The 27,025-nt window shown below is 35.6% G+C and overlaps 3 protein-coding genes across 7 annotated transcripts in view; all 3 read left to right on the top strand.

The window, feature by feature from the left end:
- LOC108237514 (thromboxane-A synthase) overlaps positions 1–3,540 on the top strand; it is a 7,181-nt gene extending 3,641 nt beyond the window's left edge. The window contains exons 6-13 of the mRNA XM_017418983.3: positions 200–288; positions 377–525; positions 784–914; positions 995–1,351; positions 1,436–1,524; positions 1,698–1,835; positions 2,125–2,287; positions 2,717–3,540. Of these exons, the coding sequence (XP_017274472.1) occupies positions 200–288; positions 377–525; positions 784–914; positions 995–1,351; positions 1,436–1,524; positions 1,698–1,835; positions 2,125–2,287; positions 2,717–2,797 (1,197 nt within the window). The 3' untranslated portion in view covers positions 2,798–3,540. The remainder of the gene's footprint in view (positions 1–199; positions 289–376; positions 526–783; positions 915–994; positions 1,352–1,435; positions 1,525–1,697; positions 1,836–2,124; positions 2,288–2,716) is intronic.
- A 1,489-nt stretch (positions 3,541–5,029) lies between these two features.
- LOC108237513 (thromboxane-A synthase) lies at positions 5,030–10,572 on the top strand. The gene is made up of 14 exons (XM_017418982.3): positions 5,030–5,117; positions 5,231–5,376; positions 5,551–5,644; positions 5,842–5,894; positions 5,991–6,087; positions 6,186–6,299; positions 6,863–6,951; positions 7,047–7,195; positions 7,454–7,584; positions 7,684–8,040; positions 8,140–8,228; positions 8,372–8,509; positions 9,494–9,656; positions 9,999–10,572. The coding sequence occupies exons 2-14, from the start codon at positions 5,276–5,278 to the stop codon at positions 10,077–10,079; spliced, it is 1,656 nt and encodes a 551-aa protein (XP_017274471.1). The 5' UTR covers positions 5,030–5,117; positions 5,231–5,275; the 3' UTR covers positions 10,080–10,572.
- Positions 10,573–11,055: 483 nt separating this feature from the next.
- LOC108237515 (thromboxane-A synthase) lies at positions 11,056–25,919 on the top strand. 5 transcript variants are annotated; one of them, XM_037978161.1, is made up of 14 exons: positions 11,056–11,155; positions 11,294–11,416; positions 11,559–11,652; positions 11,841–11,893; positions 12,045–12,141; positions 12,234–12,347; positions 12,846–12,934; positions 13,032–13,180; positions 13,441–13,571; positions 13,660–14,016; positions 14,106–14,194; positions 14,486–14,623; positions 24,508–24,670; positions 25,070–25,919. In XM_037978161.1, the coding sequence occupies exons 3-14, from the start codon at positions 11,635–11,637 to the stop codon at positions 25,157–25,159; spliced, it is 1,488 nt and encodes a 495-aa protein (XP_037834089.1). In that variant the 5' UTR covers positions 11,056–11,155; positions 11,294–11,416; positions 11,559–11,634; the 3' UTR covers positions 25,160–25,919. The 5 variants fall into 5 exon arrangements, 4 of the variants coding, with proteins under 4 accessions (XP_037834089.1, XP_037834088.1, XP_017274474.1 ...); XM_037978160.1 differs by having other exon boundaries at positions 11,056–11,416; XM_017418985.3 differs by lacking the exons at positions 24,508–24,670; positions 25,070–25,919 and adding exons at positions 15,541–15,703; positions 16,037–18,277 and having other exon boundaries at positions 11,057–11,416.
- The last annotated feature ends 1,106 nt before the right edge of the window (positions 25,920–27,025 follow it).

A 27,025-nucleotide genomic window follows, 5' to 3' on the forward strand; every position in this document is an offset into this window, starting at 1 on the left:
TGATCCATCTGATCCATCTGATCCACCTGATCCATCTGATCCACCTGATCCATCTGACCCATCTGATCCATTGGATCCATCTGATCCATCTGATCCACCTGATCCACCTGATCCATCTGATCCACCTGATCCATCTGATCCATCTGAGGTTGAGAATAACAGCCAGCATTTTTATCTTCCTTTTTTTTCTTTTTTGTAGATGGTTCCTCTCATCAACACCGCCACAGATGCACTGATGAACAACCTGAGTGTCCATGCCGACTCAGGAAAAGCCTTTGATATCCACAAGTAATCCCAAACAGAGTGAAAATAGGCAATGATTGTCATTTTGGTTATTTTCTGTTATGCCCATTTTATTTATTTCTGATTTTTGTAGGAGCTTTGGCCACTTTACTTTGGATGTTATTGCCAGTGTGACTTTCGCCACTCAAGTGGATTCCCAGAACAACCCAGATAGTCCATTTGTCCGCATCGCTCAGATGTTCATTTCCTTGTCTTTCTTCAGGCCCCTCACGTTGTTTTTCAGTATGTTGTATGACTTTTTGAAGATAAAATATTTATTTGGAAAGAAGCAAAGGAAAAAAGGATTAATATAATAACAAAACCTCTGTTTTGTGATAAAGTCACTAATAATTTTTTTAGTGGGCCTCAAAAAGTCACTAATCAGAAGTTAATATTATTAATGTTTTATTCAAATAAAATACATAATGTATGGTTACAGAGACATTGCATACAAGACTGCATTTAAAATTTTCTTTTTTTTTTGTTTGTTTGTTTGAGCAGTTCTTTTTCCTGGAATCCTGGCTCCTTTTGCAAGATTTGTTCCAAACAAAAAGCGAGAGCAGATGGATAAAATCTTCATAAGCAGTTTTCAGGCACTTATAAAGCAGAGAGAGGAACAGCCCCCTGATCAGGTGGATGTCAGATTTGGTCATCTTAAAATTCTGTGTTTCATTTTCATTATGATTAAATAAATGAATACATTTGCTTACAGAGGCGTAGAGACTTCCTCCAGCTGATGTTGGATGCTCGGTCCGGACAAGAAGCCGTCTCTTTGGAGCACTTTGACACAGGAAACCACTCTGACGAGTTAAATTCCAAGAGCCAACAGAAACAACCCTCAGCACTGAATCAAGACAAAAACCATTCGCATTCAAAGGACTCACTCATGAATCGTCCACAAAAGAAGACAATAACTGAGGATGAAATTGTGGGTCAGGCTTTTGTCTTCATTCTGGCAGGCTATGAAACTAGCAGAAGCACATTATCCTTCACCTGCTACCTGTTGGCCCTTCATCCTGAATGTCAGGGCAAAGTGCAGAAGGAGGTGGACGATTTGTTCACAAGACATGTGAGTCTGCTGCATCTTGGTCCAATCAGATCTTCTATTTTTGTGTATGTCTTTCTGGTTTAAATTATTTATTGTTTTTCTTAGGATTCACCAGATTACGCAAATATCCAGGAGCTGAAGTATTTGGACATGGTTGTGTGTGAATCATTGCGGCTCTACCCTCCTGGTTTCAGGTAAAGAATAATGGTTCACACTGATAAAAAGTGACAAGATTCAGTTGACTTACTGCTGGTAATGTGCTAAATTTACACTGACTAAAACCATATAGAAATCACATTAATGAAGGTGATTTGGGAGTTTACAAAATTTTAAGGACCATTTCTTTAATTATTATTTTCTAATTAAGGTTTGCACGAGAAGTTGAACATGACTGTGTGGTGAATGGCCACTTTCTACCTAAAGGGGCCAATTTGGAGGTCCCTGCAGGTTTCCTCCATCATGACCCAGAGTACTGGCCCGAGCCGGAGAAGTTCATCCCTGAAAGGTGCTTCAGTTTTAACTATATCTAATAAAAAGTTGGCTTGTATTTACTGAGAAATTATGGCAGCATAGTAGTCCTAGTAATGACATAATAAACTTTTTTTTTTTGCCAAAAAATTAATAAAAAGAAAATAATTTCTTCTTTTTCAAAACAAAGTAGTTTGTGGGTATTAACTGGGTGGATGTTAATGTTTTTTTCTAAACTTGTGGTTTTACACAGAAATGTTCACTTTTTTTATTAATACTATTAATTTTTCAAAACTCATTTCATTTTACCTGTGGTTGAACCCCAGGTTTACGCCAGAAGAAAAGGCTAATCGTCATCCATTTGTCTACATGCCGTTTGGAGCCGGACCCAGGAACTGTGTGGGGATGAGACTCGCCCAGCTGGAGATCAGGATGGCTTTGGCACATTTCTTCCACAGATTCAGCGTCACAACTTGCTCTGAGACCAAGGTGGGTCAGAAAAGCAGCTTGTCTTGATCTTTTTCTGTAAACATAAAAGAAAGACTTTTGTTAGAGTTCATACGGCATTTTATGACGTTCTCCTGACATACAGGTTTTATTTTGTGTAGCTCCTTAATCTGTTATTTCTTAGATTGATTTGTGGTAATAAAAGGAAATGCTTCTATTTTGATTTCTAGGTTTATATGTTACAATATTAGTCTATATAGTAGTTTAAAGTTTATTTAGTAGTAGTTTAGTTTATTTAGCATGTATGTATTATTGTTTAAAAATACTATGAAAAACTATGAAATTACTGAAATTAAAAAAAAACATTTTAAAGTTTCAATCTGTCAACTAAATTGAGGTTTTAAACACAATCATTGTAAAAACATTTCTGTAAAAGTTTGCTTCACTTTCAGTTTTTATGTAATCTTTCAGGTTCCTCTGGAGTTGAAGTCATTTGGCACACTAGGACCCAAAAATGGTGTAACGGTGAAAATCACAAGAAGAGACAAATGACAAAAGACTTTCCATCAGTTAAATAGAAACTCTGATTTAAATCTTTGAAATGGTTGAATAGTTTTATAAAATTTAACAAACTATCCTGCATGGGAAAATGTGAATTGAGAGAATGTACTGTTTGATAATGAGGTAATCATACAGAATTAGTCAGCTGCTGTTTGCATTTTAAAAGCTGCAAATTAAGTGAGCTGTTGTTAAACTTATAGCTGTCACATTTTCTGCAAATAAGCTGAACAGACAAGAAACCAAATGATGGACCTGTATCTTGTGATCCAGGTACAGTATTCTGGAAAGGAAATATATTTATTTTTTGTCAACAAGTATTCAGTACAGGTACAGGAAACATTAAACATTTTCACCTTATTGAAACAATTTCTCATTTATTTTGAGTTTTTAAATAAATTAAGTGTGCAATTTCAAAACACTCGAGATTTGATAATAACTTTTGAAGTATACAATAAACATGCTTTATTGATAAATATTTCACATAAATATCAATTTCATTCAGTTTTTTTTTTCATTAATTTATGCATGTGTACTGTGTGAAATAAACTGATTAACTGGATATTGTTGTGGTATTTTGTAATGCTCTTATCGTAGAAGAACCCGTGCTTTTAAAGTCACAACCCCGTATAAATTTAGATTAATGAACTTTGCAAGAGGACTACACAGCGAAGCTGATGTTAAGCACTGATGTTTAACTGCGAGATGTTAAACTGTAATAAAACAGCAGTATTTGATGTAGTTAAAGTTTTGACTTTTTTATGCTTGGGAGCAATTTTGAGATGATTAAGATTAAATTTTACCTTTGAATGTACACAATATGAGTGATTGGCTGATAATTCATTTAAATGTTTATAAACTATATTTAATGTGTGAAACTCTTTGGAAGTAAAGTGATTAACTAGCTACTGTGGCTAAATCTTGTTAAAAAGGAATATTACAAAGAAACACCATCTAAACACCATATCACCCTTTCATATTGTCTGCTGTAAATGTATATAAATGAACTTTGAACAGAGGTGCAGCTGGTTATTATTGTTCCCTCACAGGTTTGAATCTGATTGTGGCCTTTCTGTGAGGAGTTTGCATGCTCTCTCTGTACATGGAGACTTTTTCCCCACAGTCCAAATACATCTACGTTAGGTTCAGAATTCAAATCTGATCTTAGGAAAGAGTGTGTGCACACATGCTCTTTTGTGTCTCTGTATTGGCCCTGTGACGGACCATTTGTAAATTATTTAAAATGCCAAGAACTACAGTTAATGCATTAATATTTCAGCAGTCTATGCTTTCATTTATATTTATTTGTCTTCAGCCAGCAGCGTTATTGTGAATTTGTCTGTATTTATCCATAATGCAATATTGTACATGTAATCAAAAAGAGCAGGACATAAGCAAACAAATGTAAATCCTAAAGCCTTTCCTGTTAACTGTAAAATATAATCAAACTTGGATACTTTGGTTGCTAAAATGAGGTTAAGCTAAGCCAATGAGGAAATATAAACAAACTTTGATAATGCTGAAATGATTTGATTGCTAAAATGAGGTTACGCTTAGCTTATGATAAAATAATCACAGAAGAAAAGTTGTGTAAGTGGGGTGAGGGAGGCTGAAGGCTCCCGGGCATCATGACATGATAAGCTGCTGCAGCTGTTTATAGTATAAAAAGAAGGTGAAGGGGGGAATCACCTCAGACACAACTTGGAACGTGTTGCTGTGTCTCCTTGTTGGTGAGTTGTTGTCTCCGTTCAGCTGAATGCTTAAATGAATGTATGATCAATAACTGAACCTCTGGTCTGGAACTCATTTTGTCTGTCTTTTCTGCAGCATCAAAGATCCGGTGAGAGAAACAAAGTGGTGAGGTGAGATTCCTCTGAAAGGAATAAATATTAAAGACATTGTTTCTCAACATAACTAAAGCAGACAGTCGAATGTTACTTTTCCTCCACTAATCTGACCAAATTCCTATCTGGTCATTTGTTGTCTGGCTCTTAATGTTTGTATTGGTCATTGATGTAATGTGAGTGCAAAAGTCTCCAAACTGCAACACCAGAAACAGGGAACTTGAAAATGATGCATGTTTTAGCAAGAACATAAAGCCATATTTGCTGTTAGTTTAATGTGCTTTAGATTTTTTCTGCTTTGTGTTCTATAAGTAAAGAGAATGACCTTTTTATGAACCAGTGTGGCCCATAAAGAACATGTTACAGTTATGTAACTTACTGTATATCAATAATTAACAAGTTTTCAGTGTAAAAGAGCTGAACTCGCCAAGGTTCGCATTCCACCAGAGGACTGTCTAACATCTGCTTTGGTAAGAAAAACATACATGTGTATGGATTTATTGGTTTATTTTAGAAATTTAACCTTTAAAGTGATCAATGCAAAAGTATTAGTAGCATTAATCCTAAACTGTTTTGTGCACAGGATAGTTCTGATTTTGAGTGCAGGACTGAGAAGTGGGTTTTAATCATGGAGACAGTAGGTGACTTTCTGAACGTGTTCAGCTTTGAGGCCAGCAGAACGAAGGTGACGCTCAGCCTCTTCGTCATTTTTCTGGCTCTGTTGTACTGGTAAGTCAGCATCAGTATTTGTATTTATGCTGCTGATTTTGTTGTGGAGCTAAACCAGATTATATTAATCTTCTATTCTTCAGATGTTTTATTACTGTATTTGCCTTTATTCCCTTGAATAAACCTTCAGTAATTCGTTTATTTATTTATTTATTTATTTATTTTTGTCTGCAGGTATTCAGTCTATCCGTTCTCAGTCCTCTCTCGATTTGGAATCAAACATCCGAAGCCGGTGCCGTTCTTTGGCAACATACTCATGTTTCGGAAGGTGAGAGTCACTTTAAGAAAAACAGCAATATAATTTCTGTTAACTTGTAGATTTATCCATATGCAGACTCCATAAAGAGAGTTGATGCTACTGTAGCCTTTCTGCGATTTAAACTTACAACAAAATTCAAAGTAGAGAAAAGTTTAAGCCATAATGGTAATATAATAATAATATGGTAATTTGTCTCACTTTTCCAGGGTTTTTTGAAACCTGTCTCTGACATTATAAAGACTCATGGCAGAGTGTGTGGGTAAGCAGAAAAGCTCTCTTTTCTACCAGCATTTATTAGAAATAAGGTCCACACGTTTTCAGTCTCCTCTGATATGGTTTATATGATATATTACAGGTATTATTTTGGCCGAAGACCAAGAGTTTTGGTAACAGACCCTGATATGCTCAGACAAGTGCTGGTCAAGGACTTTACTTATTTCCCTAACAGATTGGTAAGGTTTTCAACTAAAGTATGCTTATGTTAATAATAAGTTTCTCCCTGATTTCAACATACATTTAGATGACTTATAAATGACTTTTCTATGTAAAGTTTGGCTATTTCACCAAGCCCTTGGAGGACTCTTTGCTTTTCTTGACAAACGAGAGGTGGAAGAGAGTTCGGAGCGTCATAACCCCAACCTTCAGCACAGCCAAATTAAAAGAAGTAAGATCATTTTAACGTTAGTAACAAGATCAGTGCTAGCACTTTGTTTTCTCATTAACTGAATGTTTCTTTTGTTTTATATTTGGTAATTATTTTATACACAATACTGGAAAAAAAGAACAAATTACTTGTGACAAAAAAAACTTTTTGGATTTTGGTTATAAAATGACAGTGTGGCAATTTAAAGTAAAAGTCACATCTGTTTACTCCAAAACCTTTTAAGTTTTTTTAATAATCAACAAGTTCTGCATTCCAGCTTTGTCTTTAGTGTTTTTGTTCTTTACTGTAGGTCGGTAATAGTTAATGAAATACAAATACGTAATAGTTTTTTGTAGTTATTTTTGGTTGTCTCTGGTTCTGAACTCTATTCAGTTGTCTCCTTATATATTTTATGAAGCAGTTCATCCTATTTGTAGAAGTATTTATTGATCAATTTAGAAAACTTTTTATATTTCTTGTTTTTTGTTTGAATCTGTGTCAGTGATTCATTACAGTATTATTTGCAGGCCAGATTTGTGTTTCTGGAGTTAATAACAGTCAGTGTTTTTGTCTTCCTGCTGCAGATGGTTCCTCTCATAAACACAGCCAACAACGCACTGATGAACAACCTGAGTGTCCACGCTGAGTCAGAAAAGGCCTTTGACATCCACGAGTAATCAAAACCAGAGTGAAAACAGGCAATGACTTCTTTTTCTCCTTTTCTGTTATGTTCATTTTATTTATTTCTGTTTTGTTCTTTTTTTTTAGGTGCTTTCATTACTTTACCATGGATGTTATTGCCAGCGTGGCTTTTGGCACTCAGTTGGACTCACTGAACAACCCAGACCATCCCCTTGTTCGCCACGTTCAGATGTTCTTTGCCTCATCTTTCTTCAGGCCCCTCCTGTTGCTTTACAGTATGTTATACAACCTTATTGAAAGATGGTGAATTGATGTAATAATTGTAAAGAAATAGACAAATATAATGAATACTATGATATTAAATCAAAGTCTGTTATTTGATATGACAACTTTTGTTGCCAAACCAAAGAAGTCAGTAATCAGAAGTGGTTTTTGTTGTTGTTTTTTAATGCATTGTATGCATGTACACAATTGCACATAAATTGTACACAAAACAGCAGTCTAAATGTACTTATTTTTTATTTGTTGCACAGTACTTTTTCCTAGCATCATGGCTCCATTTGCAAGACTCATTCCTAAGATAAAGCAAGCCTATTTGGATAAATTCTTCATCAGCAGTATAAAGACTATCATAAAGCAGAGAGAAGAACAGCCTCCTGATCAGGTATAGTTCAGATTTAAGCTTTTAGAATTTTGTTCCATATGCAGTTTTTCTTTTTGTTAAATGTCTGATAAATAGTTAAATGAAAACATTTGCTTATAGAGGCGTAGAGACTTCCTCCAGCTGATGTTGGATGCTCGGACCGGACAAGAAGCCGTCTCTTTGGAGCACTTCGACACAGGAAACCACTCTGATGAGTTAAACTACAAGAGCCAGAAGAAACAACCCTCAGCACTGAATCAAGAAAACAGCCATTCTCCTACAGAGGACTCAATCATGAGGCATCCACAAAAAAAGATGATGACAGAAGATGAGATTGTGGGTCAGGCTTTACTCTTCTTCCTGGCAGGCTATGACACCACTAGCAATGCATTATCCTTTACCTGCTACCTGTTGGCCCTTCATCCTGAATGTCAGCGCAAAGTGCAGGAGGAGGTGGATGATTTCTTCACAAGACATGTGAGTCATTTTCCTTATGGTCAAGTTAGATTTTTTTTAGAATGCACTTTTGACCTGAAGCTGTTTTTCTTATTTACTGTAATTATGATGTTATTGCAGGATTCACCAGATTACACAAATATCCAGGAGCTGAAGTATTTGGACATGGTTTTAAGTGAAACATTGCGGCTCTACCCTCCTGGTTTCAGGTAAAGAAATATTGTTGATCAGGATTAAAGGAGACATTACTTCTGGTATATTTACACTGACCAAACCTATACTGCATCCCTTGTAATGTGAGGTTTATAAAATTTTAAGGACTAATCCTAACTTTAATATTTGTCTAATTAAGGTTTGTACGAGAAGTTGAACATGACTGTGTGGTGAACGGCCAGTTTCTTCCTAAAGGAGTGACGCTTGAGGTTCCTGCAGGATTCCTCCATCATGACCCAGAGTTCTGGCCCGAGCCGGAGAAGTTCATCCCTGAGAGGTGTTTAAAATTTTACTATGTCCAGGACAACTGTGGCTTACTGAGAAACTAGTATGTCAGCCATAACTGGCTGTTCATTATGTAACAGCCATTCATAACATAATAAATGTTACCTTTAGCTAGATATTATTAAAAACAACTCAGAAATACTAGCATAAGTTGGTAATTAACAGTCATAGGCATATAGTCCTTCCAGCAAAAAGGTTGCAGGTTCAACTCCTGCCTGGGAACCTTTTTGTGTGAAGTTTTCATATTTTCCCTGTATATGTATGGATTTTTTCTAGATATTCTAGTTTCCTCCCGCTTAACACGCATGTTAGGTTAATTGGTAACTAAATTGTCAGTAGATGTGGCTGCGAGTGTGAATGGTTGTTTCTCTTTGTGTGGCTCTGTGCTGAACGTGTGACCTGTCCATTGTGAACAATCAGCTCTCCTGTGGCTCTGCATGGGAAAGCAGAGAAAGGATTGTTTTTTTATAATACTTACAAAACAACTAGGTTATGAAATGGTTAATGGATGAGTAATTCTAATTGGACAAAGCAGGACTGTACTGAACTGAACTGAAGCTGAGAAGGAAAGGACTTTGCCCTCATTTTTTTATTTTTATGGTTGTATATAGTCCTGAGATGTCTTAAGCCTGGGTTTACTTTTGGAAGAAATTATTATTTCATTAAATTCGCTGTATCCTATTTACCCCTAAATACCATTCACACAAGCATCACATGCCTATGATTAATGAACTGAAGTAATGCAAACACAACTCATTGACAGCTCAGGATTGTTGAAAAATCAAATGTTTCAGAAACAGATGTTATAATCACAAATTAACAGAGTTATGGCATTGACTTGACCAAAGCATAACAGAGAAATGCTTAGTGTCTTAAAAACATGAAGGTAAACATTAAAAAGCATTTTCAGTTTCTGAAGAGATAAAAGAAGATGTGATTGTTTGAATTCATTCTCAGATCTGTGGTTGACCCCCAGGTTTACACCAGAAGCCAAGGCTAAACGTCATCCATTTGTCTACCTGCCGTTTGGAGCCGGACCCAGGAACTGTGTGGGGATGAGACTCGCCCAGCTGGAGATCAGGATGGCTTTGGCACATTTGTTCTCCAGATTCAACATTGTGTCCTGCTCTGAGACCAAGGTGGGTCGGCTCAGCCAACGGCTATTTATGTTTCAGAAAAATAACTTCTCTTAATATTTTTTCTTTGAATATGAAAAAAAGGGTTTGTGGAAACACCAAAAGTAAGCATGACTTTTAACAGAGTCTATACACTATTTTACAATTTCCTCCTGACATACAGATTTTATTTTTAATGGGTAGCTGTTTTTTTTCCAAATTGATTTGTGGGTATAAAAGACAACTTTTAATTTGATTACTTGGCCTCTATACTATATATGTTATCAAAAGACGACTGCTTCTCCTTTCTTTATTTCTTTATTTCCTTACTTATTTGTCAATTTGTTTATTTTTGTTATCTTTCAGGTTCCTCTGGACTTGAAATCATTTGGCACTCTGGGGCCCAAAAATGGTGTGTTTCTTAAAATCACAAAAAGAAACAAATAAAAAGGATTTAAAGACTCCCCATCTGATGATTAGAAACTCAGACTTCCTCTGCAAATAAGCTAAACAAACAAGAAAAGGATCCTTGCTTTTGCCACAGCATGGACCTATTGCTTGGGTTGCAAGCTACATTTAAGTTCTTGAAGTGAAATATTTCTTACAAGTATTCAGTTTGGTGGAGACGCCTCCTAGCAGACCTAATTTTTGCATTCTCATTATGTTTGTTTGTGAGACTGAGGATTTAGATTTTTATGTCCTCTCAGTGAGGTTAACCATTATAAAAGTTAAACATTTTCACTGCACTGAAAAGATTGATCATTTACTTTGACCCAGTTTGGCTGTTTTAGTAAACCTGAGGAGCAATTTCAAAACATTTGAGATTTGATATTACCTTTTGATGTAAGGGTGACATTTCTGTTAACTCTATGTTTTCATTCATTCAAATGTGTACATGTCTACTATATAAAGCATCTGGGAAATAAAAAGATTAACTGATTATGTTATTGTGATGAAATTTATTGTATACCAAACAGCACTTTTCATTTCACAACTGAATACCATTACCAATTGCTCCTAAAAGGCAACATATGGAGCTGCATAAATGAACTTTGCACAGTGAGGCAGATGTTAAACACTGTTACTCACACTGGCAATGATTGTGCATCACCAAAACCCAGGTGGGCTGCTACTTTAAAATGAACTAAGAAGTTTGTATTTCCAGGTATGTTCAGAGCTGTGGACCTCAGGATCCGTAATGCTTCCTGCTGGTGTAGATTCTCAGTCATCCAGAACATGGAAAATCCAAAAATGATTAAAAAAACAAAACAACTGGACTACATCTCCTTTAGGCTTCCTATATGTGCTGTGTGTCGTATAAAGAAAGTCAATGTTCAAACCAATAGGGGCCATAAAAAGTCCATAGGGCCCCCAAAAACAAACACATGGTGCTTTAAACAAACCTCTTAAAGCAATAATTAACACATTTTTGGAAGTAAAAAAGATAGAGAGACAAAAAGAGACAAACCACTCTACAATCCCGGTCCACAAGGAAATCGTGTTTGATGTGTTTCTTAAGACAGGTTTACATGTTTGTGTTTATTAGCAAATTTAATGATTAAGATTAAGATAGCTAATTAGTAAAAGGCAAAAAAATTAATAGCATATTCTTCTACTTTGATTTTGTTTTGTCTGCAAGAACCTTCTGATTTGTTTTAAAGGGTTGAAAAGTGTTTTTGCACCATAGAGACTATAGCTAACTTCCTAAATGTATTCAACATTGAGGCCAACAGATTTTCTGTGACAGTCAGCATCATTCTCATTTTTCTGGGTCTCCTTTACTGGTAAGTAAATATCAACGTTTGTATTTGTGATGTCTCTGTTGTGGGCATAAATCAGAAAGTGATATCTTTTTATTTGTATACATTTTCTTATTGCATTTCTCTTTATTCTCTAGAACAAACGTTCAGTATTTCTTGTCTGCAGGTATTCAGTTTATCCGTTCTCAGCCCTCTCCCGATGTGGAATCAAACATCCGAAGCCGGTGCCGTTCTTTGGAAACATGCTCATGTTTCGTGAGGTAAGATCCACTTTAACAAATAAAGATCATTAAATTTCAGGAATGTTATTGTTTCTTCTGCTAGGCATCTTTATTATTGCTGTTTGACTGATATGCAGACAGATTTGATCTTATGTTATAAGCTTTTTTGCATTTTAACTTTATACAAGTTTCAAACAAACAAACTATTATTATTATTATTATTATAGGGTTTTTTGAAACCTCTCTCTGAAATTGTAAAAACACATGGCAAGGTTTGTGGGTAAGTAAAAGACTTTTTGCACAGTAGTCTATTATAATTAGAATTCAAACATGTTGTTTTTTTTGTACCCAATAAAAAGTTCAATCAAAACTTTTTATTTTTGTTTGATTAATTATGCCTCTTTTGACATGGTTTAAATGGTATATTTCAGGTATTATTTAGGTCGAAAACCAATGGTGGTGATAGCAGACCCTGACATACTTAGACAAGTGATGGTCAAGGACTTCAATAACTTTACGAACAGAAGGGTAAGGAAATCTACCAAAGTATGTTGGTGTTCATAATTCCAATGCAACATTTGATGATGTATTAGAATACCTTATGTATTTCTGTCTGTAAGTTTCAACTTACCACCAAGCCCTGGAAAGACTGTCTGCTCATGTTGAGGAACGAACAGTGGAAGAGAGTTCGGAGCGTCGTGACCCCAACCTTCAGTGCTGCCAAGCTGAAAGAAGTGAGATAATCATGTTTTTATGCTTGAGCTGAAAACTGCCAGAACAGTGTTTTCATCAGTAAAGATTATTTTACGTTATATTCTTTAAAATGACACCAAAAAGAATGAACACAGTTTATAAACTAATAAAGTTAACGTAGTGGAACTCTGATATTTTAATTTAAAGGCACACCAGTATCCTCTCAGTACATGCTCATAACTTTTTAGTAATATATTGTAAATTCAATTTTTCCTTATTTTATAATGACTTACTTATTTCTTTCAGACAGAATTTCCTTAAAGTATAAACATGTTAGATTATCCTTTGAGACAATCTTCTCTATGGTGCACAATCTGTGCTTTTCTTATTGGTTTTATGAAGCAAATACGTCTCTGCGAAGGTATTTATTGATCTAATCAATAATCATTTGAAAGGGAACTTCAGAAACAGATTTCTGTCTTCCAGAACTTTGAAGAAACAAAAAAAGTGAAGTGCTTTTATTAGTCTTTGTGCTGTAGATGGTTCCTCTTATAAACACCGCCACTGATGCACTGATGAACAACCTGAGTGTCCACGCCGAGTCAGGAAAGGTCTTTGACATCCACAAGTAATCACAAACAGAGTGAAAATAGCAAATGATTCTTTATTTTGCCCCGTTGTGTTTATTTCATTTGATTGTGTGTTTGTTTTTTTAATATCTATAGGTGTTTCCAGTGTTTTACCATGGATGTTATTGCCAGCGTGGCCTTTGGCACTAACCTGGACTCACAGAACAACCCAGATGACCCGTTTGTCCACTACGCTCAGATGTTTTTTGCCATGTCTTTCTTCAAGCCTCTCGTGTTGTTTTCCAGTATGTTGTATAACCTTATTAAAAGATGGCAGATTTATGTGAAGAATATAATAAGGAAAGAAACCTAAATATTATAAACACAAACCTGAATCTGTTCTCTGATAGTTACTCAGACACAATTTTAACATAAAAAAAGAAATCAGTAATTAAGATAATTTTTTTTCTTTATTTATTTTTACTTTAATGCACATAAATGTTATTGTTATGCAGACACATACAAGTTGGCATTTATTTTTTGTGCATATATTATCTTTGTCTAGTTCTTTTTTCTAAAATCATGGCTCCTCTTGTGAGAATAATCCCAAACAAGAGGAGGGAGGAAATAGACAAATTCTTCATCAGCAGTATTAAGAAGATCATAAAGCAGAGAGAGGAGCAGCCCCCTGATCAGGTGGGTGTCTGAATGATTTATCTCATGTGAAGCTTTCTTTTTTGGTACAACGTCTGATAACTAATCGAATGATAACATTTGCTTGTAGAGGCGCAGAGATTTCCTTCAACTGATCTTAGATGCTCGGACCGGACAAGAGAGCGTCTCTTTAGAGCACTTTGACACAACGAAGCACTCTGATGAGCTTGATAACCGGAGCCAGCAGACACCTCTGCCAGTCTCGGATCAAAAGATTAGCCATCCTCACATACAAAAATCATCCACAGGTCATCTACAAAAAAAGACAATAACTGAGGATGAGATTGTGGGTCAGGCTTTTGTCTTCTTCCTGGCAGGCTATGAAACCACCAGCAGCACGTTAGGCTTCGCCTGCTACCTGTTGGCTCTCCACCCTGAGTGTCAGAGCAAAGTACAAGAGGAGGTGGATGACTTCTTCACAAGACACGTGAGTCTGTTGAGCTGTGGTCCAGTCAAATCCTTTTAATGTAGTTTTCTGTCAGCTTTTGAATTCAATTAATTAATCTGCTTTAACAGGATTTTGTGGACTACACAAATGTCCAGGAGCTGAAGTACCTGGACATGGCTGTATGTGAAGCATTGAGGATCTACCCTCCTGGTTTCAGGTAAAGAAATGTGGTCAGTGAGTGTAAAAAAAGTTACATGACTGAGTTTTATTTACTGTTGTTGTGATTGCTATAATTAGGCTGCACAAAATCATTCTGTTATCACTTATAATAAAGGTGAAGAAGCACAGTCAGTGAGATTAAAAGGTTTAATAATTTCTGGTTGTTAGAAATGCATTTAAATTTTAACATTGTAATCACTTGTTCAAAAAAAAAAATAAGGAAGGAGAAATGAGGTGGGATTACAAAGACTGAAGGTTTAACCTTTTTCTTACCCTTTTTTCCATCAAGGTTCAATCGGGAAGTTTACCATGACTGTGTGATAAATGGCCAGTTCTTTCCTAAAGGAGCCACATTGGAACTTTTTTCAGGTTTCCTCCATCATGACCCGGAGCACTGGCCCGAGCCGAAAAAGTTCATCCCAGAGAGGTGCTTCAGTTCTCTCTATAACTAATAAAAAGCTGCCTTGTATTTTTAGAAATTATTATGTTCATTGTGCAAAAGCCAGTCAAAAATAATAACATAATAGACGTTACTTTCAGCTAGATCTTGTTCAAACCAACTCAAAAAATAACATAAGACCCTCAGAAATACAATCATCAAATAGTTGTGAGTTAATATCTTATAGTTGGAATTAATTAGCACCTTATAGCTCTTTAGTTTTTCTGAGTCTGCAAAACAGAAAAAAACAGGTTGTCATTTTTTTTCCCACGTAGTGACATAAAATTACTTTATTGTTTTACCTATATTGTATTGTCCCTTGATTATTTGAGTTTGTATTTTGAAATTTACAGAACTGCAAACCTTTTGATGTGGCATTGTAGTAGTATGTGTAGATTTGAATGAAAATGTTCTATTCTGTTCTGCTCTATTCAATTCTATTCTTTGATCATGTCTGAATGTTTTTATACTTTGGCTTTTTTTTCAAACATTTATTTTTTAGGTTTTAGGATTATTATATAAAGAGCAAGTAACAGGATAAACACTGTGGTGTTTTTAGTATCAAAGCATGCATGACCATTCCAGGTTGTTCCTTCAATTCACTGTAGAAACTAAAGGAGAATTTTCTGTAGTTCAGTTTCAAACATGTTTTTGGTATATTAAGAATTTTACTTTGTATTAAAACATGAAAATCTTGCTTTGCACAAAACCTAAATGCAACAGATGCTTTAAAACCGATTGTCTCTGTATGTCAGAGCAAAGCATGCTGTGGGGCTAAAAGGGTTAACTGAAGGCGTAGTGATGTTTTTTTCAAGCTTGTGCTTTTTCCACCGATGTGATCTTTTACAATTTTATATTGATTTATACAAAGTTGAATATATCTCACCTGTGGTTGACCCCCCCAGGTTTACACCAGAAGCTAAGGCTAATCGTCATCCTTTTGTCTACCTGCCGTTTGGAGCCGGACCCAGGAACTGTGTGGGGATGAGACTCGCCCAGCTGGAGATCAGGATGGCTTTGGCACATTTGTTCCACAGATTCAGCGTTGTGTCCTGCTCTGAGACCAAGGTGGGTTGGCTCTTCTAAAAATAGTGCTACATTCCCACTGCTTTTTTTGTTTAAGCAGTTTGTTGTTGTAATGCAAAAAGAAAAAATATTGCGAAAACGCAAAAGATAAGTGTTTTTACAAAGAATATTGTTTGTATTGAGGTTCTTCCGCATTAAGTTTAAGTTTACATTTGATTTTTTATTATAATGAAACTGATTTGGAAGAATAACACTCATTGAAGCTTTTATATGCATTTCTGAACTAGATTATAAACGTAATCTTGTATAAGCACTTGCTGTATATAAATGTAGGCAAAAATGTTTGACCCACATTTTTTTGTCATAATCTTCCAGGTTCCTCTTGACTTGAAGACGTTTAGTACTACAGCACCCAAAAATGGCATATTTGTGAAAATCACAAGAAGAAATGTGTGAGAAAGACAAAACCACCCCCCAGCAGATGATCAGAAACTCATCTTTAAATCTCTTGAGCAGCAGTAGATATTTATAAAACATAACATACCCTCTTCTAAGTTGCGCTTAAGGTTCACCATTTCAGTTTTTTTTTCATTCACATAAATTTATTTACATTGTTAATGTAACTCTGTATACCTTTATTATTGTGCTCATCAGGTGCATTTTTAAGTGGTCTGAGCCATTATTTAGATTGATTAGAAGTGAAACACAGTAAACAAAGAATGGATGTCTATGTTCTCGTCACAATGCTATCAGCCACTTTAATTGTTCCATACAAATTAGTTTTAGATGCTTAATTCATCTGCCTGTGCAAGATTAGGATATCTTTTTTACGTAAGTAAGTGGAAGTTTAAATGAGTGCTTCTCTGGTTCTCAAATGTTAAGTTTGTTCAAAACTTTACTTTTTATCTCTGTGTTTCATGCCAAGTGTTGTATGAATGTTTAGGTTAATAGGAGAACACTATAAAGTGTTTTGTTAAACCTAAAAGGAAAAAGGGCAATTTAATTGTGAACATTTTGATTATATATAGATGTGCAGGGTTATTCTTTTGGAAAGTTAAGAACTTGAAAACAGTTTAAGAACAAGCAAAATAACCAGCTGATATAATCGTGCTCTAACAATCATTTTTATACAGTTACCTACCATTTTAGTTATTTAAAATTTCAAACATTCTTAATTTGATTGCACGTGAAGATTTACTTTATAAAGCTTTATTTGCTTTTTATTTTGTGTGTCTGTGTCTGGGGAAAGGGGGGGGGGCTTAGATTTTCAATAACATAAAGGGAAAATATGAAATAACAGATGTTAAAACTTGTGTAATTAAACAAATTGATATAGTCATGCAGAGCGAGTCAACTGCAGTTCAACTGTCACTATAAGTTCTGAGCTGGGTGAATTCAGCATTGTTGTCAGATTTCAAATGAGCTGAATGGACAGGAAATAGGTCCATGCTGCTTCAAATTGATGGTTTATTTTTTAGGATTTAAAGTCATTCATGTCTTCTCACTGATGGTAATACTTAATAAATAAAAATAATAAAACATTTGAACCCTACTGAAACAACATCTCAGTTAGATGATTCTGTCCTAGTTTGACTTTTGATAATACTTGGAATGCTTGATATTTAATTTTGAATGTACTCAGTGTGAGTAATTTATTGATAATACAGTCCTATGTTTATACTCTACATTTAGTGCACGATGCTCTTTAGAAATCATTACCTGGCAACTGTGGTGGTATTTTGTAATTTTTTTTTGTAAAATAATCAATGGTCTTAGTTTTACAGCTGAACATTAGGTCACATTTTACCCACATTAAGTCTCTATTAGATTTGTTTTGTTGACTTCATAGAGAGCTGCAGGTGTTTGTCTCTGTTTCCTTACAATGAAAAGATCTCTGATTCAGACATTAGCTGGAGCCTCTCTGTGTGGAGTTTGATGTTCTCCTTGCGCATGAGTGTATTTTCTCCCTGTGATGGACCGAGCAGTTAAGTGACAGCCAGGCACAAGTTTAAAGTTAAAATGATTGTTTCTTTATTTAACCCAACACCAAACTTGGGTAAATAATGGAATAAATGACAAAAATTGGGCCCATAAAAAGGGTCAAAGTAACAGACATCAACTCAGACTAACTAAAACAAACAGACCCCCTAAGTGAGACAAAGGGGAAACTTAAATACTGGCTGATCAGGCCACATACAAGACACAAAGGGGAAAACACACAAAAACCTAACTGAAACCAACATAGCAAAATCCCATTCCCCCCCTCTGGATGAAGAGTAGTGGTATGAACCAATTTGCAGTCTCAGCCGGCTTGCTCCACCCCTTCTCCACCTCTCTGTTCTCCTGAAGGATTGGAGCAGCCAGCACTGAAGAAACTCAAAAAACAAACAAAGGTTAAATTAAGCAGAACATAACAATGTAAACTAAAATGTGCGCACTTATTCTAGAATACAGGGCGATGTGGTGCCTACTAAACAAAACCAGTTATTCTGTAAATTAAATCCATAGACTTAAAGAAACCCAAATATAAATGAGGTGACCTATTGTATGTCGTGCGAGTGAATGTTACCACATTTGTGTGGCTGTAACTGCAGCCATCACACTCCCACAATTCAAAAACAAAACAAAAAAAAACAATATTGACAATGTGGAGAGTTCTGAAATGATAAAGCTCCCTGGATGAGAAGCAAATAATCTACAACTACAGAATATAAGTCCATTTGTTTTGTTTGTGCGTTTTACATTCATACTGAGAGTCTACAACAGAATGCAAAAATAATAATTTTCCAACACTGAGTTTTTGGTTTTCTACTTATTTATGACACTTTATCTTAAACCTCTTGATAAAAAAATCAATAACAAATAAATTATTTCAAATTGCTGCCACGTTAAATTTTGTTTAAAAATGACTCACTTCTAAACCTTTTCTAATGACCTACAGCACATGTCAAACTCAAGGCCCGTGGGCCAGATCAGGCTCTCTGAGCCATTTTATCTGGCACCCAAGATAACATTTAAATGTTATTAAATCTGTCCTTTCAGTCTGTGACAGGTCAAGTCTCTGACGCTTCACATTTTGCTTCAAAAACGGAGCCTTCTTGTGACAGTTACTTTGAAGCCAAGAAAATGAAGTTTTAATTTCTCAGTAATCTTTGATTTGGACTTGGCAAAAGCAACACAGAACATTAAATGGGATCGACGAAACTGCTTTAATACATATTCTTTTGTATTGTCTTGTTTCAAAGTTAAATGTTAGCATGAAGAAAAATGTATTTAAAAGCTGATGATAAAGCATAAACATAAGAAATAAATGTTAATTATGTGGGAGGTTTTTTTAGTTCAACCTATTTTTCCTGTGTTGTTCAAAGTTTGTTCCTTCTAAATGTCTTTACTAGTCACTAGGAAAAGATATTTGATATTGCTACATAAATGATTTGACAAAAGAAGGTGAGTACCCAGATAGCACACGATGTTAAATCAACATTAAATTATAGTCAGAATGGTTGATATTTGGTTGAAGTCGACAACTGACGGTGGATCAACCATGAAACAACCATCCAAATCTAACCGTTGAAACTGTGTCATTGAATCAATGTTGTTTTGTGGTTGAAATCTAATGACTGAAATACCGATGTCTGATCAATGTTGAATCAATGTGAGCTGTTTTGCCACACCCCTTCCCCTCTTCTCCTCCTCATTGGAGCTCTGGGTCAGAGAATTTTATTAGTGAGTGGGGGATATCACATTTAAAAATAAGCCCTGTAGAGGATATTTGGTGCTGATTCCTTTCTGTACATTTTCTTACTTGTTCATAACAATTCTTACTGACTGTTTGTGTGTGATATATTAACACGAAAACATCTACAACTTGCTACAAGGTGTGGAGCGGTCCACCCCTACCGTTTACTTGAGTGGGATGGCCCAACCACACAGCCGCTTCGCTGTTGGCTTGTTGGCAAAAGATGTTAATTCAGCGTTGAATTATCATCACAAAGGTTGCATGTATGGTCGAGGTCGACAACTAACGGTGGATCAACCATCAAACAACCATCCCACTCTAGCCAATTACCTAGCGTTGAAACTGTGTCATTGAATCAATGTTGTTTTGTGGTTGAAATCTAATAAATTAAATGCCAGCGTTCAATCCAGTGTTTTAAGCACTGGTCCTCAAGGCCCTACAAGTCTTAGCCATTTCCCTAATTGAGCACACATGATTTTAATTGACGTCTGATTAACAGGGTTTTGCTGAACTGAAAACACGCAGGTCAGTTTACCTTGAGGACAAGGTTTGGGGAAGAACTAGTAATCTAAATGTTCAATCAGTGTCAGCTGTTTTTTGCACACCTCCACCTCCACTTCCCATTCAAACCCCCAACCCCTCTCCCTCCACCTGCCAAAGACACACACACACACACACACACACCCCATTCCCTCCACCGCCCACCCCTCACCTGGCCCTTCCCCCCTTTCCACTCTCCTCCCCTCCTCCTTTGGCTCCAGGTGAAACAACTTTTATTTTTGGTGAGGGTTAATCACGTTATAATTTAAGCACTATGTGTTGACAACATTGGGTTGTGATTCCGTTCTGTACATCTTCTTACTTGTCTGTAAATGTTATGACTGACTATTTGTGTGTGATATGTTGACACAAAAACATGTAGAAGTCACTAGAAGGAGTTAGGGAGTCCACCTCCCACATTTTACACAACTGGTATGTCCCAATCACATAGCCCCTTTGCAGCTGGCTTGGTGTAACCTGTTTCTGAATTTAATTATTCAACTCCCAGCACTTTTGTGGTAAGTGTGGCTAATCGACTTTTATCCTAACCTATTTATTGTAAACCAACTGCATTGTGTTGTGCTTATGTTGCAGCTTGGTAGGGAAATAAGCAGTGATGGCATAGTTACGTTGAAAAAGTAACTTTAAATCAGATTTTGATAACTCCTTGAAACCATAACTTAGTGACATTACTGCTTACTTCATTTGGAAAGGAGCTAAGTCAGACTACATGTTACTTTTTTAATTACCTTAAGCAGCTGCTGACAACAACCCTCCACCACCTGTGAAAATTACGTAAGAGCTTTGCCAGTTCGTTGATGAAGGTCTGACTGGTTAACTGCTAAGTCAGAATGTCATACGATACAGCTGTTATAAGAAAGTGTAATGGAACTGCTATGTCATGGTGTCATGATGATTAAATAAAAGTATAATGGTGATCACAGCATATGCCTGTTTGACTGATATAGCCGTCAGTTTGAGCTACACCTATGGCGATCTGACAACAAATGCTGATCTGACTGAACAAGCTGTAGTAGAGGAGACTGCTTAGATACCCCGATAAACACGTAGAATATCTAATTTCACATTGTTTAAGCCCCTAAAGACAATTTTTCAGGAAGGCATTAGGAAATAATATGGCCCTTGTTAAATTTCCATTCTGACGTAGGACAGTGAAGTTTGGTTGTGCACTTTGTGAGGTCTCGGGCTGCTTGGTCCTGCTATAGTGAGCCGTTTAGTTATGCTGGTATTTTAAAATGAACAATAACTTTTGCATTATAATAATTACCTTTCTTGGTATGGATCTAATTGTACAACTATGTTATGTTTTAGCTTGTTTCACATTGCATATTACAATTCAGCATATTATTCAGAATCTCTTCCTCATCTCCTTTTTTATTTTTTAAGCTCTAATTTCAAGATAACAGCATTGAAGAAAGAAGACAACTGTAGGCAAACAGGTGCAGTTTGTGTACACACCAGAACCTGGACATAGGAGCGGATAACACCCCTCAACAAAGTGAGGGGAGGAGATACTGAGAAATTGTATGTGATATACACTCTATCTTTATGACTTTCTTCTGTGTCTTTCAGCTGCTGCTCGCCAGTTTGAACCAAGGCTAACTGACCAAAATTACAGCAAAACTGTAAAGAAATGGTTTCGCTATGCGCCAGAGCGGGAGGGAGGCATTGAAAGTCGACCAAAGGGACGATAACAAGAATGAAATAAAATAAAATGTTTAAGAAATGCCATGTTGTTATTTTTAAATCTGTGTGACCACATTTTAGGAATTTAGGTTATGTAAGCTAATTTTGAATGACATAATACCCATCGTCACCAGAATTATGTGTTTAACACCAGTAAAGGAACTTTTAATGGTATGTTATGATGTAGACCTATCAGACCAAAAGGTGTACATGAATAAATGATTCTTTAACTTAGATTCAATATAAGATCAACCCAAATGTGGAAGAAGATCCACATTGAGATGATGGTTGAATCAACATTGATTCTTTACGGATTCAATGTAACATCAACACAAATACGCATGCAGATCCACAGTCAAATGAGTGCTGAATCAACATTGATTCAATGTAAACTCAACAGAAATATGCGTGCAGAACCACGTTCAGATGAAGGTTGAATCAACGTTGATTCCTAACTGATTCATTGTAATATCAACACATATATGCATATGAATTGACATACAGATGATGGTTGAATCAACATCGATATAATGTCAGTTAAAGTTGAAACCCTAACGTTGATTCAACATACAAGTCACCGACCACTTTCAATGTTGTTTCAATGTCAGCCTTCAACGTTGATTCAATGTCTCTGCCTGACATTGATTCAATGTTGTTTAAACCATTCTGTGCTATCTGGGTATCTTCCTTTCGGATTCAAGTTGACACGTGGGCGTTAAAGACTTTTAGCAGGGTTATAGAGAGTAGCAGGACGGGCACAAAGCTGGGCGAGTAGTTGTCAGGTTGCTAGGTTCTTGTAGAGCTTGTTTGTGGTGTTTCCAGGTCGTGGGTTGTCCAAGGCAGCAGACTTCAAAGAGGCAATGGGAAACACAAGAGGAGGGAACCCAAGGATCTAAGGTCACTTGGGTCATGGACAGCAAAGCTCACATAGAGGTTAAACTTAATCTTTCATAGAATCACTTATCTTAGGCAGTGAATCAGTACCAAACCATAACCAATGTTCAGCTAAGGTTCCACACAGCCTGATATGATATGAAAAATGGTATATCCCCCACTGACCTGTTGACCTGGCTCCCCTTATGTAGCATCTTTGTTGTACCTTGAGAGTCTTTGAATGTATTTCCACAATACAAAATAGTGAATACAGAGTATCTGAAGGCATTTTCCAGGTTCCTCATATGTTCAGAGCTGTAGAAAATGAAAAGTTTGCTATGTTTCCTCAGTGTGTTTGTGCAGATAAGTAGGAATAATAGGGTCTATAAAAAGTGTGTGTGTGTGTGTGTGGGGGGGGGGGTCACATAAGAAAAGCCAGCTATTCTAATGTGCTGACTTTTTTTCTCACATTTAATCAGTAACATGACAAGAAGTTCATCCTTTTGCAAAAGCATGAACCAGTTTCTTGTTCATTCAGCTCATTTGCAGAAGCTATTTTTTTTGTTTCATTACACAGCTCAAATGTAGCAAATGAATGGTATTTGATGGTGTTTGTTTCTGATATAGTAAGCTTTTTCAAAAGAAATGTAAAAATTTGCAGACTTATTTTTTTCAATAAGTCATTTTTAACTAATAAAAAACAAATGGAAATTAAAATATCTATCCATTTCTTTTGTTTCCTTTATGTTCCCTGTGTCATAAAAGTAAAAACAATGGTCAAACCAATAGGGTCCTAGTAGGGTCCATAAAAAGGTTCATGGGGTCTTTAGCAACAAATAGGGGTATAAACAAAGCAATAATTAACAAGTTTTTTAAGATAAAGAAACAAAAGGAGACAAACCAGTCTAACATCACAGTCCACAGGAAGACCATCTGAGACGTGTCTTTTTTTTGGAGACAGGTGTAAAAGCTTGCGTGTGTTTTAGGTAATGTATTTGTTAAAAAAATTCTGGTAAAGGCAAAGCTATTAATGCATTCATCAGCATTAACCTTCAGCTTTTGTGTCTATAGGAACTTTTATCTCATTTTGACTGTAAAGAACTGAAAAGTGTTTTCCATCATGAAGACTTTAGGTGACTTTCTGAATGTATTCAACATTGAAGCCAACACAGTTTCTGTGACATTCAGCCTCGTCCTCATTTTTCTGGGTCTTCTTTACTGGTAAGTAAATGTTAGTATGTATCTTTGTGATGTGCTATGGAAATTTGAATTTACAGACTAATAATGCACAAGAAGCTGTCTTTCAAAATTTTGTTATCTTTGCAGAAAGGGATCAAAACAAAACAGTCTGTGTTGGCAGGCTATTGAGTGTATTCAGAAAGAAAATCTGGTTACATAGTACTTTAAGAGCCATTTCAAAGCAAGGTCTAAACAAAGAAAGAGGAGGAGAGCAATTCTACAAATGTAAAACACAATTTGTCCCTTAAGAAAGCAGGTGTCTGGGAATTTGCAATACAAGTTAAACACTTGCAATACATTTGGAACACATTCGGTCTGCCTAACCCAAGTTTAAAATCCATCTGCTAAAAAATGTTCTTAACAACCAGGAGAGAGACCAACAGTCAACAAAGTGAAGCTGTTTCTTGTCCATCAAGACATTTCCATTACAAGATGTCATTACATAATGGAAAAACAGTTTGTTATCTTCCATTTTGTAGATATGTTCTTACTACAGTTGTCTTTATTCCTTTTATTTAACCTACAACCTGTTTTGTCTGCAGGTATTCAGTCTATCCGTTCTCAGTCCTCTCTCGATGTGGAATCAAACATCCAAAGCCGGTACCGTTCTTTGGCAACATGCTCATGTTTCGTGAGGTAAGATCCACTTCAACAAAACAAATCTGTACAACTTCCATTATTTCACCTTTTCATTTGTTGGTTCTTTTCAATTTAATCTCAGTTATCATCACCTGTGGTTGACCCCCAGGTTTACACCAGAAGCAAAGGCTAATCGACACCCATTTGTCTACCTGCCATTTGGAGCCGGACCCAGGAACTGTGTGGGGATGAGACTCGCCCAGCTGGAGATCAGGATGGCTTTAACACATCTGTTCCACAAGTTCAGCATTGTGGCCTGCTCTGAGACCAAGGTAGGTTGGTTCAGCAAACAATAAAAACTAAATAAATACAAATAAAACAAAATAAATGTTTTGTTTTGTTTTTCATTACTACTAGCACTGCAATACTTGTTGAAGAAAATCAGTTTGCCCTTATATTTTCCATGGCGACCGCACAGTGTGGCGGCAATCTGGAACAACATTTCTCTCATTTTATATGTTTTAGTTTATGTCTCCTTCTGTGACAAAATAATTTCTCTTAGGGGATGAATAAAATATCCATTCCTTCCTTCCTCCATTCATCTATTCACATCTATGTGAATGAATTAATCATTTGACAGTCCTAATGGAGTAAAGTTTCTACAACATAAACCTAAATGTTGGCAAAAGATGTTTGTTTCACTTTTTCTTTTTTTTTTGGTAACCTTTCAGGTTCCTTTGGACTTGAAGTCAGCTGGCTCTCTATCACCCAAAAATGGCATATATGTGAAAATCACAAGAAGAAACAAGGAACAAGAATAAAGAAAAACATCTGTCAGTTAAATAGAAACTCAGCTTTAAACCTTTTGAATGGTAGAAGACTTTGTGGAAACATTACAAACCATTCTGTAAGTTACTGCAGGATTGTTTGTTACAGCACTGACATAAAGGGAAACTAAAAAGAATGCTGATGAATTAATGTTGAAGTGCTAGGAGCCTTCTTATGTGGCCTAGTTTTTTTCATGTTTATCATGGCTACTCTTAAGATATGGAGTTTAAAACATCCAGTGATCTTTTATTGACATTAATAATAAATAATAATAATAAAAAGCTGTTCCATACTGAAATAATTTTTCATTTATTTGAATTAACTAATTAAGTTTGATTATCTGACCATATAAGTGGTAACTTTGAGATGATTAATAAAAACATTGAATGTACACAATAAGAAGTGAATTTAAATGTGTGGATATTTAATGTCTGTAGTGTGAAACATTTTTGAAATAAAGTGATTTACTGGCTATTGTGGTATCATTTTTAATGTACTTCGAAATCAGAGTTTTTCATTTTACAACTGAACACCCTTTTCCATTAACATATAGTTTTTATTAATAAAAGAGAGGATGACATAGTGATGCAGATGGTATCACTGTTATCTTCAGGTAAAGAGGTCCCAGGTTTGAATCTTAGCTGAGGTTTCTCTGCGTGAAGTTTAAATATTCTCCCCATCCATGCTGTATGTGGGTTTTCTCCTGGTGTTTTGCCACATATTTAATATATAAGCTATAATGATATATTCTTTATATATAACCATGTATAAAATGTGTACATTTCTGCATTTTTATATACTGTTTAATGTGTATGATGATTCATATAATGAACTTCCTGAATGTATAAAATATAATTACTTATTATATTATCAAAAAATTACTTATTCGATAAATGTATCTGCACATTTTTTTGGACTGGATATAAAAACCTAATGATTATAATTGAAATTTTCTAAGAAAAGTAAAACATTTGTTAACGTGTGTTTATTATTTCAGGAGACTTTTCTTATCTGACCCAGTTTTCTTATCCTTATCATATCTGCTTGTAAGCTGTAGGATTAAACCATTTTATGACCTCTTACAGAAGTTAGTCATTATTAAAAGGACACATTTGCATTTAAATAAACCCCAGTTAATTTGACCTAGTTTGTGTTTTTTTTTTAATAAATGAGAACATTTTCAGAAACAATTTATTTTGAAATGTCCTAATTGTTAAACCAATAAGTGAACTATATTTAAATGTGCAAACATTTGATAAAGAACCTAAACTTTATATGGCATTTTTGCTGCAGCACAGCCACTGCCTGTACAATATTTTGCATTTTGTGATGTTTGCAGACATAAAGTTTTAACAATCCATGGATGATTATTTGAATAGTGAGGACTGGTTGCCTAATTCTGACAAATACCATCAAATTTATAATAAACACTGCATTAAAGTTTAATTTGATGACGCTGATTGTCCTTGTCAGAGCAGTGACTTAGCCATCAGCCTTGGTGAATGTTTGCCTTCTTCACCAAATGTTTGGGTATGTAAATCTAGTTCAATATTGAATATTGCTTGCAAGTATTTAAAAAAATGAATTAGGTCAAATGAAACTCAATGAGATATTTGTATGGTGTACTGAAGTGTAAATGTTTACCTTTAATAATGATTAACTTTAGTGAGAGGTCATAAACAGTTTAAATCCTTTGCCTTACAAGTAAACATGATAAGCATGTGAAAACTAGGTCACATAAGAAAAGCCAGCTATTCTAATGTGCTGACTTTTTTTCTCACATTTAATCAGTAACATGACAAGAAGTTCATCCTTTTGCAAAAGCATGAACCAGTTTCTTGTTCATTCAGCTCATTTGC

The sequence above is a fragment of the Kryptolebias marmoratus genome, linkage group LG11 (assembly GCF_001649575.2).
Source record: "Kryptolebias marmoratus isolate JLee-2015 linkage group LG11, ASM164957v2, whole genome shotgun sequence".
NCBI classification, from domain to species: domain Eukaryota; kingdom Metazoa; phylum Chordata; class Actinopteri; order Cyprinodontiformes; family Rivulidae; genus Kryptolebias; species Kryptolebias marmoratus.

Coding starts and splice junctions, on each gene's coding strand:
- LOC108237513 (XM_017418982.3), top strand. CDS start 5,276: ATGGAGACAGTAGGTGACTTTCTGAACGTGTTCAGCTTTGAGGCCAGC. Junction 7,585..7,683: donor AAGAACAGCCTCCTGATCAG/GTATAGTTCAGA, acceptor ATTTGCTTATAG/AGGCGTAGAGACTTCCTCCA. Junction 8,510..9,493: donor GAGAAGTTCATCCCTGAGAG/GTGTTTAAAATT, acceptor GTTGACCCCCAG/GTTTACACCAGAAGCCAAGG.
- LOC108237515 (XM_037978160.1), top strand. Junction 12,348..12,845: donor GTGCTGCCAAGCTGAAAGAA/GTGAGATAATCA, acceptor TTTGTGCTGTAG/ATGGTTCCTCTTATAAACAC. Junction 12,935..13,031: donor AAGGTCTTTGACATCCACAA/GTAATCACAAAC, acceptor TAATATCTATAG/GTGTTTCCAGTGTTTTACCA.